At 41.0% G+C, this 12,647-nt stretch overlaps 1 protein-coding gene and 1 gene segment (V, D, J or C); both read left to right on the top strand.

Annotated features, from left to right (window-relative positions):
• Positions 1–1,201: 1,201 nt before the first annotated feature.
• Positions 1,202–1,862, top strand: LOC127538595 (T cell receptor beta variable 4-1-like). The segment is given in 2 exon segments: positions 1,202–1,330; positions 1,465–1,862. Coding segments are annotated over 2 exon segments (483 nt in total).
• Positions 1,863–8,880: 7,018 nt separating this feature from the next.
• Positions 8,881–12,361, top strand: LOC127538877 (uncharacterized). 2 transcript variants are annotated; one of them, XM_051962683.1, is made up of 2 exons: positions 8,881–9,205; positions 11,768–12,361. In XM_051962683.1, exons 1-2 carry the CDS (start codon positions 8,971–8,973, stop codon positions 12,265–12,267), a joined length of 735 nt encoding a protein of 244 aa, XP_051818643.1. In that variant the 5' UTR covers positions 8,881–8,970; the 3' UTR covers positions 12,268–12,361. The 2 variants fall into 2 exon arrangements, with proteins under 2 accessions (XP_051818643.1, XP_051818642.1); XM_051962682.1 differs by lacking the exon at positions 11,768–12,361 and adding an exon at positions 9,327–9,921.
• The last annotated feature ends 286 nt before the right edge of the window (positions 12,362–12,647 follow it).

The raw sequence follows: 12,647 nt of genomic DNA, 5'->3' as shown, positions 1-12,647 counted from the left end.
CAGCCTTGAATACCCCTCAAGAGTCACTTGGGCCATCTCCTTTCTTTTACAAAATAGGTAACTGAGATTCAAATGGGGGAAATTGTTTACTGAACATCTCTTGGGTAGTGTGTGGAATAAATAGAATTAGAATCCAGGGCCTCTGACTTTCAATATATCACTCTTTTTACTGTACTAATCTCACCAGTATGCCCTCTTTAGTTGGTCTGGAACACCCTATTCCTGGAGAGTATCATCATATTATTTATGTTGGAATTTTGGAGGAAGAGGTAACTAAGGTTACGTGACATACTCAGAGTCACAGAACTAGTAAAAGGGCCTTATAAAATTAGTTGGTTCCTCCTCTCACTTAATATCTTCCCTGATAAAACTTTAAATTCCACTGAATTAATTTTATGCAATTGAATTGTTCAAGATCGTTGATAGTATGCAAAAAGGGGTTAACAACTTCTTTCTTCCAATGCACAAGAGAAGAGACAACTGTCTTTCTCAACTCAGTGGTTTGCAATGCAAAAGTGGAAATTTTTTGGAAAAGAATTCTACTTCAATTTTATGCTAATTTAGTATGGATGTGATTGTGATCAAGATGTATTAGAAAAGACAAGTCAAAAGGTGCTTGAATTTATGGGAAATTGACAGCCGAGACTAAAAGCTGAGATCCAGATAAAAGAGAAGTGATTTAAGGTCATAGAAAGAAAAATCATTCTGACAATCTGAAGAGGTAAGATGAAGAAATGAATATAACATGCCTTGAGAACAACAACAAAAAACACTTTTGTCTTTATGTAGGTCTATTGATTAACATGTAAAGTACTGAATACCAAATGATGACACACAGACTTGAGAATGTGCTACTGTTGTGAAGTCATTGTAAGGACTTTATAATCTTTAACATAACCATATTATAATATAACTGAAGTTATATTATAATGTAATGTAATATATTCTAATATATTGATATATTATATAATTATATATTACATCATTAAACTATATAAAATAATATTAATATATTATAACATATTGATAATAACATATCATTATAATATAATTGAAGGTGGATATAGAAGCAGGGAATGAATAGCCAACTATCTGCTATACCACCACCACAAAAATGAAAAAAAATCGCCCTTTGCAGGAGCCAATAAAGACAATAGTTCCATAAATGGAGATGGTGCAGCCAAGCAAGGAAGTCCCAGAGTTCTTGTTCTATATCACTGGGCCAACATTCAGGGACACAAAGGCATGGACCCAATCTATTCTGCTGGACCTGAACCCATCATGGTCAACAGACTCTTTTGCTGGGTCTCCATTTTTCTTCTTGGATTAGGTGAGTGCTGGAGAGTGAAGGAAACTCCTCCTTCTGAGGATAGGAGATTCAGAGTTTTCCCTTTCGCTGGAGGATGAAGTAAAAGTCTCCCAGCTTCTGTGTCCCAATTTCTGTCTCTTTCTCCCCTCCCACAGCTCCCACTGAAGCAGGAATCACCCAGAAACCCAGATACCTGGTCACAAAGATGAAGCAGGAGGTGACACTGAGATGTGAACAAAATGTGGGCTACAATGCCATGTTTTGGTACCAACAGGAGCCACAGAAAGGACCCAAGATAATGTTTTCTTATAGTTATGATGAAATGAATGTAAATGAGACTGTTTCTCCGCGATTCAAGCCCACAAAAGTCAGTAATCTCTTGACCCTCAGCATCCACCCTGTGCAAGCAGAAGACTCAGCCACCTACCTCTGTAGCAGCAGCAGATACACAGCCTTGCAGAATCATCTCCCAGCTGTGCAGAAACCTGCTGTCCCCAGAATAGGAAGAAAGGAGGGAGGAAAGTCACCACATCAGAGACCTGGCTCACATTAGGGAGCTTCTGGAGAGAGGAGGAGGAACTCTCATAACCATATTATAAGAGAGTTTTGAAAGGAGCTCTCATTCCTCATATTAGCATAATTCTCTGTTTAATTAGAAAATGCCGATCTGCATTGGCAGGAGATCCTCACTAGAAGCCCCCTACTCTGCTGAAATCAGAGAGAGTTTAAAACAAAAGCAAATTTCATTCCTTCATATTACATTACTTGTTGGACTTCTTTTCTTCTTACATGGTGTTGTAATGAGGAGAAAGGACTCTATTTGGAGATGTTAGGGAGTAGTTTTTTATCTCCTGTCAGGCTGTCACTTTATTATCTGTTAACTGATTAATCCCTTTTGTGATATTGTAGGTGGGACATCAGCTGAATATGAGCGAGACTTCCTAACCTCCATGTAAAATACCCTGTTGACTTTAGTATTTCTGAGCTTCCTTGGTGCCTGTAGAGGTAAAGAATGTCCTGGTGCAATGATGGGCAAGCTCCAAGGAGTAACTTCTCTCAGGAGCATGATGGGCCTCCCTTTCTTCATGCAATGACCTGGAAACTAATCAACAAAAAACTTTGTGTGTATCCTTAGATCCTTCCCCTTCTTTTCTGATTGCCTTTTGGTGGACATGCACACTGTCCTTGGGGAACAAATGTTACGTTAGGGTCTCTCCATTGTACCCATCTTGATCCCAAGCTTGTGTTGCTCCATTTAAGGTATCCAGATGTCCCTTGTGAATTAAATGGGACAAATAATGGGTATTTTGGTTTGCACCACTTTCCTAATAGGTGCTTATGTGAAAACCATTTAAGGCTCAACTAAGAACTGTCTTAGACAAGAGGTGTACAAATCTCTGGGGATGTTTGGGGTGTTCAGGGAAAACCAGCTTCTCTGGTGAACATCCACACTCTGGCAACACTCTCTCAGCATGGCGGCTAAATCAGGCTGTGTGTTACCAACATGTCTCAAATACTGTTAGTGAGTTAGGGGACAGCTACCCCAAACATGTGAGAACTTCTCCAGATGGAATAGTCAAATGGGAACAACTTGTTAAATACACATGAAAGTGGCTGAAGTAAGTTTTAAGCTCTTAGAGTTTGAGAAGATCCCAAAGATCCCGAGGTCATCCATTGAATCCTGGTTCATTGATAGTCATCCTGATGACTTTATGCACATGTTGCACACATTATGACTTTTGTTTTGCCATTGGACCTTGATGACTCTGTGACAGGATAGTGAGATTGATGACTCTGTACAATGTTGTGATATGGGAGCCACCTGCCAGTGGCTGCTGGAGGTCTAACTCATAGCTGTAGAATAGATTTCTTCATGTGAGAAGATGATGATGATACAAGGAGACTGAGAGGCCATTGTTGTTCTCTGACCTCTTTCCTGAGAGGCAGTTGTTTTGTGTAACCTCCCTCCTTTTCCCTTTGTCTCCAATTTATTTCATTTCCAATTCACAAGCCTTCTGCGAAGGCTGCTTTGCAACTCCCTCAGGTTTATCCTTCACAGCTGGGGAGGCTCTCAGAGAATTGACCTACCCCTTTACTTAGGCATGATTCTTAACAATTTATTCCCCTTTTTTGTTTTATAGGAGTGTGATTATTTTTTCTCCACAGCATGGTCAGTAAGTCCACATGCTAAGGTGTCTGAGTCCACATGTTAGGGAGTGCAAGCAGCACTATAGCAGGTGTTAAAGCTTGTGAGATGTCATGGAGACAAACTTTCAAACGGAGAAGAGGAGTATAGTCAAAATTGGCATTTTTCATAAGTCTCTCATCAGTCTCCTGGCTCAGCCCTTTGATGTGTTGGCCCATTTAATTACCCCAACTGAAAAAGTCTTACTGAGTCTCTTCTCCCTTTTCTTCCCCACAGGTTACCAAAGGAATTCTGGAAGGATCCTACTTACAAATAGCTCTCAGGTGATGCTGCTTCTTTGTTTCCTGTGCTTCTCGTGATTCTTGTTTCCCATATTCGGGCACCAGTACAACTCATTTAAATCCCATTCACAAGCTTGTAGAACCATTATGCATGATGCCATTGTTCTTCAAAAACGAAGAATGAACAGCAATACATCGCTGTCTAAGTCATCATTTTTGTAAGTTTCTTGAAGAGTAGTGATATTTTCTTTGTAAAAGACCAAAATACAAGGTCTTAACCATGATTCTTTAAATGCCAAGCAAATATTCAGAGAAGATATTATGCCAATTTCCAAGAATCCCCAAACACAAAAAAGTCTCCTATGTGAAATTAAGAGTAATTCAAAAGAAGTCAGCATATCTGTGTCAGGAGAACAAAATTTGGTAAAAAAAAATGTCCTTTTTTGATTGTGAGAGGTTGTTTGATGTGTAGCCAATGGGCTAATTGGACAAGTTTTTAAAACTAGGTCAGGTGCTTCCAAAGTTCAAAGCATGGAGACTCTAATATAAATGGGGCGGGAAAGACTTTAATCTGAAAGTCATAAGAGAAATGGTGCCATCCCTTTCATAATTCTACCTGTTCTTGTCCTCATCCTCAACATTGCTAGTGAGTATGGAGAGAGACATATACACAAGAATAGTTTAAAATGGAGAAGAAAATATTTAGAAATGTTTATGTTTTAGCCTGTTACTTTTTTTTTTAATTGGGAAAATGTTGGAATCTTTACAAATTGCTAACTCATTAGAGTTGATAGATTATTGATCTGATCTTACAAGATGTTTTGGGCCAGAACCTGAAACAAGGTACTAAGTAGAACTCATTGATACAATGCTTGTGTTCACACCTTTACTCATTGGAGTTCACAAGTATGGGAAATTCACAAAGTTAACTGTGTAACTTTGTGAATTCATACCTCCCTTGAAGCTCTTAGGGCCAGAGAGCACTATGGGAGAAAACCCATAATCCTTCTCTCTCATATCCCACAATTCCTCTCTCTTATATATAAGAGACAGACAGAGGCTCTCTGTCAGATTTCAGCTGAATTATGTCAGAAGCCCTCTCTCCGAGGCAAGAGAGATCCATTCCATTTTCTACTTGGCTGGCTGGAGGACTGAAGGACAAACCTTTGGATTTGAAGACATTCGGAGGGAGCTCTTGGAACGAAGCAGAGAGATAGGCCTCTAAGCTAACTGGGCTATATTGGAGGCAATAAAAGATCTGAACTTTTATCACCTGGCTGCATTTTGGGTGATTATTTACTCTCAACTGAAACTAAGGCTGCCTCCAGAAAACCTGCCCTGAGAAACCTGCTTTCTCCCAGAGAGAACCATCATATTGTATATTTTAAAGAAGAAAAAGAAATATTATTTATTTCCTTCCACAGGAAAACATACATGAAAAAAAAATCCCATAATGATATTAATTAAATTCATTTTTGTAGATATTCTAAAACTCAGGTCTCTGAACGTGAAAAAGACATATTTAAATATCTATTTTATACCTACAAGTATATTTTAATGTCTTCCCAATATTATTGGCTATCTTATAGTGCTAAATATTTTACTTTATTCATTCACATACATTGTGAGAAAGGATGCAGTTATGGAGTCATTTTCAGTTGAGTTCAACTCTGTGAGCTCTTTTGGAGATTTTCTTGGTAAAGATATTAGAGTGTATCTTTATACCATTACTTCTCCAGTTCATTTTAGACATAAGAAACTCAGACAAACAGGGTTAACAGACTTGTCCCAAGTCACATGATTAGTAAGTGTCTGAGGACAGATTTGAGCTTATGAAGACAAATCTTCCCAAATTTAAGCTCACTGCTCTATTCACTGCACCTTCTAGGGACCACCTTTAGTTGTTTCAGTTCATTCAATTGAGTCTTTGTGATCTTAATTGGGATTTCCTTAGCAAAGTTACCAGAGTGATTCGCCATTTTCTTCTCTAGCTCATTTTACACATAGGGAACTAAAGCAAACAGGATGAAATGACTTATCAAGGTCATAGAGCTAGTAAATATTTGAGGCCAGGATTTGAACTCAGGTTTTCCTGATACCTGGTCAAATGTTCCTTCCACTGGGTTATCTAGTTCCTACTCCAAAACAGATCTTATTATGCAAGTACTTATCATGCAAGACATACAAACTACATCTCAGCTATTAATTTCTTCCATTTAAAAGACTCATTTAAAGAACAACACTCATAAATACACATAAGCAAAAATTAAGGCATGAAAAAATAACAACTCTCTTCTCCTAGGGAGTTGATATTAAACATGTAAATAAAAATGACTATAGAACATCCAGGTCACCTTTCTCTTGACTCTGCATTTTTTGAATAACTCCTTCAAGGTCCCTATATTTTGGCCAGACCAAACTATGTCTTGAACTCACTTTCTCGCTGTAGTTATCTTCTCTGAGAATGAAATCTTTAGAGAACTTTCAGAAAGGAAAGGAAAGAAAATGAAATGTGACACTTCCTAAATTAGTGTTAACCTTTTTGTATGATCTGCTTAGGCTCAATGGCAAAACCAGTGATAATTTCTGATTGGTACTTTTTGATTCAATGGAAGGATAAACTTCTGGATGGGTAGAACTGTTGCAAAGTGGCAGAGGAGACATTGAACAGTGATTGGTTTTCTCAATAGAGATTTTTTTTTTAAAGACTGACTCATTCAATCATTTGTCAGAAATGTTAAAGAAATGATTTTTGACACAATATGAGTTGTATTAGAAAAACTCTGAAGATTCCTGTATATAACATTTTGTGACACAATTACTTCTGGTCCTTTTCAGAGAACTTCAAAGAAGTTTCAAAGGCCTTTCCTGGCCTTACTCTTCAGATACAAGAAGCCCAGAAAATGTGTACATATTATGCTTCTCTACACTAGAATAGACAAACTCCGATCATAAACACGTGGAGCAGAGCAGATCATAAAGTTAATCTTAAAGGCTTCTGTTATTTTATTGTTATTCAGTCATGTCCAACCCTTCATGACAAGAACATGGAGTTTCCTTTTTTCAATTAAATTTTTTAAGAAATATTTTATCTTATAATTACATGTAAAAACAATTTTTAACATTAATTTTTTAAAAAAAATATTGAGTTCTAAATTTTTTCTCTCTCTCCCCTTACCTCTCACTGAGAAGGCAGTATGATATTAATTCTACATGTGTAGTCATCCTAAATATTTCTATATTGGTCATGTTCCAAGAGAAAACATGGATAAAAAAACGAAGATAAACAAAGTACACACACACACACACACACACACACACACACACACACACAGTCATACTTTGATCTACATTCAAAGTCCATTAGTCCTTTCTTTCATGCTGTATAGTATTTTCACTAGTCCTTAAGAATTGTGTTAGAACATTGTCATTCTTAGTTGATCACTATACAGTATTGCTGTCCCAGTGTTTCTTCTGGTACTATTTACATCAGTTGTACCAGTTCATGTAAGTCTTTCCAGGTTTCCCATGGATCACCCTGCTTCCAAATACTGATAGCACAATATTATGCCATTACAATCATAAATCACTCCTTTTCCCATTGATTTCCTATAAGATTTTCTTGGCAAAAAAAATATGGGAATGCTTTGCCATTTCCTTTCCTAATATGACTCTGAGTCCATTACTCTTTCCACTGAACCCACCTCACCAGGGTGCCCTCTCTAGTCAGTCTGGAGTACCCTGTTCCTGAAGATTATTATTATATTTTTGATGTTAGGGGTTTTTTTTTTGGGGGGGGAGGACTATTAGGGTTAAATGACTTAGATCACAGATCTTGTAAGTATCTGAAGCTGGATTTGAATTCAAGTCCTGACTCCATGGCTGGTGCAGAACCCATTGTGTCCCCCAGCTGTCCCTGATCATATTATTGTTATATTATTGCTATGGACCTCAGCAGCATTAATCATGGATTTCCAGAAGGTAGCGTTGTCCAAAACATCAATCACAGAGATATGGAAATTTGGAGTACAAAGTTAGGAGGAAGGAAGAGGATACACTTTATATGAAACATTTTCATACTGTTCACTTTCTCTTATCTTTGTGCCATTATCTCTTCACCCTTCAACACATAAAGTTAAGACCATTATCTATGTCCCATGTATGAAGTTAGGAGAAATTTTATGACATTTTTGGGGGTAACCCAACTGTGACCCTAACCAGCTGTGAGATCTTGCACAAGTCCCTTCACCATTGCACTCACGTTCCTCCTTTGCACAAATGGGAGTTTGAGCTTGATGATTCTGAAAATTCTCCCCACAGTATGACATGTGCTCCCCCATAAAAGATGAAAGATGGGAGAAGTATTTGATGAGCTAAAAGTGCATAATAGAGAGGGTCTTATCTTCTGACAAACGTTAAGTTTTGTTCATTGCTAATTGTGTTACTTCCCATCATTGGGGGAAATGCTCCTTCACCCTTGAGTTTGGTTTCATGATTTCCTCTCCGATCCTGATCCTTCTCTCTGAAATGTGTCTCTGTGGCCCCATCTCTCCTCACAGAACTCTCTCCACGAGAGGGCAGCAGCCAATGTAACTAGTTCCAACCCCCACTGGCACCTTCCCTGATAGGGCTTTAAACTCCATGGGATTGTGTTAAGCAATTTAAGGAAGTGGTTGGGAGGCAAAAAGAGAAGAACAACTCCTCCCTCCCCAGGCACAAGGGAAGGGACGACCGGGTTACTCAGCTCAGCAGCCTGGGATGCCAAAAGCAGAGACGATGTGGGAAAGAGCCCTGTCCCCCTTCACACTTCTCCAGTGTGGATGTGATTGTGCTCAGGCTGGATTAGAAAAGAGAAGCCAGAAGACGCTTGAATGTAGGGAAACCGGACGTCCCTGACTAAAAGCCAGATAGAAGCCGGGAGCTTTACAGTCCTAGACAGGAGAACCATTCAGAAACTGGAAGATCTGAGATAAAGAAGCCAGTAAAACCTTCCCTGAAAGCAAAAAGAAAACAGTTCTCCTCTGGGAACGTCGGTCTGCTTTCTCACATGTGGACCCCTTGGGCCCCTGTCCTTTCTCTGGGGCAGTTACTATCCCATGGCAAACCCAGGACTGAGAGTGAGTGAAAAATCAGTGTGAAAAGGACTTCACAATGTTGGGCAGAACCGTGTTTTCCTATAATTAGGTTGGCCATGGAGGCAGGGAGCCAGCAGCCACCTATGGGCTCTGTCCACTATGTGGCGCCATGTCACTGCCACCCCCCATTCTGTGGGATGCTTTGTGGGATCCAATGAAGACAATGTTGCCATAAATGGAGACGGCCAAACCTTGCTGCCCCAGGGCTTTTATACCTCATCCCTGGGCCAACACCGAGGGACAGAAGGTAGGGACCCAACCTCTTCTGTGGGCCCTGAGCCCATCATGGCCAACAGACTCCTTTGCTGGGTCTCCATTTTTCTCCTGGGAGCAGGTGAGTGCTGGATGGAGAAGAATATCCTCAATCTGGGGAGAGGAGATCCAGAGCTTTTCCTTCCCTGGAGTATGAAGTGAAAGTCCCCCAGCTTCTGTGTCCTAATTTCTGTCTCCCACAGCTCCCACTGAAACAGGAATCACTCAGACACCGAGATACCTGGTCACTAAGGCGAAGCAGGAGGTGACGCTGAGATGTCAGCAAGATTTGGGGCATAATTACATGTACTGGTACCAACAGGAGCCACAGAAAGGACCCAGGATAATGTTTTATTATAGTTTTAAAGAGCTGAATTTAAATGAGACCGTTCCTCCAAGATTCCAACCTGCATCATCAGGGAACGGTCATTTGACCCTCAAAATCCACCCTGTGGAAGCAGAAGACTCAGCCATCTACTTCTGTAGCAGCAGAGACACAGCCTTGCAGAGTCATCTCCCAGCTGTGCAGAAACCTCCTGTCCCCGGCATAGGAAGAAAGGAGGGAGGGAAGTCACCACACCAGACAGTTGGCTCACAATGGGAACTTCTGGAGGGAAGAGGGACTCTCATAACCAAGAGAGTTTTCAAACAAGCTCTCATTTCTCATATTGGTCTAATACACAGTTCTGTTTTATTAGAAAATGCCAGTCTGCATTGGCAGGAGATCCTCACTAGAAGCCCCCTACTCTGCTGATGTCAGAGGAATAGTTCAAAATAAATATAAATTTCACTCATTCACATTACATTTCTCCTTGTGCTTTTTTTTCTTAAATTATATCAGAAGGGAAGTGAATATCTCTATTTGGAAATGTAAAGGAGTGGTTTTCTACCTCCTGTCAGGCTCTCACTTCATTATCTACTCTTTGACTACTCCCTTTTTGTTATATCAGAGGTGGGACATCAACTTGATTGAGTGTAATTTCCTAACCTCTATGTAAAACAGACTTGAGCATCGCAAGTTTCCTTGAAATCTCTAGAGATAAAGAATATCATGGTGAAATGGATGATCCAAGTAGTTCTCTCAGGATGATCAGTCTCCCTTTTTTCTTGCAATTACCTGGACGTTATTCATTTAAAAACTTTCATAGTATCCTTGGGTGGATCCCTTCACCACATGAAGTTAAGACCTTTATCCATGTACCATGTATGAAATTAGGAGAAATTTTATGACATTGTTGGGGGTAACCTAACTCTGACCTAACCAGCTGTGAGATCTTGCACAAGTCCCTTCACCATTGCACTCATGTTCCTCCTTTGTACAAATGGGAGTTTGAGCTTGATGGTTCTGAAGACTCTCCCCATAGTATGACATGTGCTCCCCCATAAAAGATGAAAGAAGGATGAAATATTTGATGAGCTAAAAGTGCATAATAGAGAGGGTCTTATCTCCTGACAAATGTTCAGTTTTGTTCATTGCTAATTGTGTTACTTTCCACCACTTGGGTGAAATGCTCCTTCACCCTTGAGTTTGGTTTCATGATTTCCTCTCTGTTCCTGATCCTTCTCTCTGAAATGTGTCTCTGTGGCCCCCTCTCTCCTCACAGAACTCTCTCCACGAGAGGGCAGCAGCCAATGTAACTGGTTCCAACCCCCACTGGCACCTTCCCTGATAGGGCTTTAAACTCCATGGGATTGTGTTAAGCAATTTAAGGAGGTGGTTGGGAGGCAAAAAGAGATGAACGACTCCTTCCTCCCCAGGCACAAGGGAAGGGACGACCGGGTTACTCAGCTCAGCAGCCTGGGATGCCAAAAGCAGAGACGATGTGGGAAAGAGCCCTGTCCCCCCTCACACTTCTCCAGTGTGGATGTGATTGTGCTCAGGCTGGATTAGAAAAGAGAAGCCAGAAGATGCTTGAATGTAGGGAAACCGGACGTCCCTGACTAAAAGCCAGATAGAAGCCGGGAGCTTTACAATCCTAGACAGGAGAACCATTCAGGAACCGGAAGAGCTGAGATAAAGAAGCCAGTAAAACTTCCCTGAAAGCAAAAAGAAAACAGTTCTCCTCTGGGAATGTCGGTCTGCTTTCTCACATGTGGACCCCTTGGGCCCCTGTCCTTTCTCTGGGGCAGTTACTATCCCAGGGCAAACCCAGGACTGAGACTGAGCTTCTGTGGTGAAAAATCAGTGTGAAAAGGACTTCACAATGTTGGACAGAACCGTGTTTTCCTATAAGTGAGGTTGGCCCTGGAGGCAGGGAGCCAGCAGCCACCTATGGGCTCTGTCCACTATGTGGCGCCATGTCACCACCACCCCCCATTCTGTGGGATGCTTTGTGGGATCCAATGAAGACAATGTTGCCATAAATGGAGACGGCCAAACCTTGCTGCTCCAGGGCTTTTATACCACATCCCTGGGCCAACACCGAGAGACAGAAGGCAGGGACCCAACCTCTTCTGCGGGCCTTGAGCCCATCATGGCTAACAGACTCCTTTGCTGGGTCTCCATTTTTCTCTTGGGAGCAGGTGAGTGCTGGATGGAGAAGAATACCCTCAGTCTGGGGAGAGGAGATCCAGAGCTTTTCCTTCCCTGGAGTATGAAGTGAAGGTCCCCCAGCTTCTGTGTCCTAATTTCTGTCTCCCACAGCTCCCACTGAAACAGGAATCGCTCAGACACCGAGATACCTGGTCACCGAGGTGAAGCAGGAGGTGACGCTGAGATGTCAGCAAGATTTGGGGCATGATTATATGTACTGGTACCAACAGGAGCCACAAGAAGGACCCAGGATAATGTTTTATTATATTTCTAAAGACATGAGTTTAAATGAGACCGTTCCTCCAAGATTCCAACCTGCATCATCAGGGAATGGTCACTTGACCCTCAAAATCCACCCTGTGGAAGCAGAAGACTCAGCCACCTACCTCTGTAGCAGCAGCAGAGACACAGCCTTGCAGAGTCATCTCCCAGCTGTGCAGAAACCTCCTGTCCCCGGCATAGGAAGAAAGGAGGGAGGGAAGTCATCACACCAGAGACATAACTCACAATGGGAACTTCTGGAGGGAAGAGGGACTCTCATAACCCAGAGAGTTTTCAAACAAGCTCTCATTTCTCATATTGGTCTAATACACAATTCTCTGTTTTATTAGAAAATGCCAGTCTGCATTGGCAGGAGATCCTCACTAGAAGCCCCCTACTCTGCTGAAGTCAGGGATAGTTCAAAATAAATGCAAATTTCACTCATTCACATTACATTTCTCCTTGTGCTTTTTTTCTTAAATTATATCAGAAGGGAAGTGAGGAGACATTAGGGAGTGGTTTTCTACCTCCTGTCAGGCTGTCACTTCATTATCTGCTCATTGACTACTCCCTTTTTTTTTTATATCAGAAATGGGACATCAACTTGATGTGAGTGTAATTTCCTAACCTCTATGTAAAACATAGACTTGAGCATCTCAAGTTTCCTTGATAGCTCTAGACATAAAGAATATCATGGTGAAATGGATGATCCAAGTAGTTCTCTCAGGAT

The sequence above is a fragment of the Antechinus flavipes genome, chromosome 5 (genome assembly GCF_016432865.1).
Source record: "Antechinus flavipes isolate AdamAnt ecotype Samford, QLD, Australia chromosome 5, AdamAnt_v2, whole genome shotgun sequence".
Lineage (NCBI taxonomy): Eukaryota > Metazoa > Chordata > Mammalia > Dasyuromorphia > Dasyuridae > Antechinus > Antechinus flavipes.
This window is presented reverse-complemented; position numbering and strand designations above follow the sequence as displayed.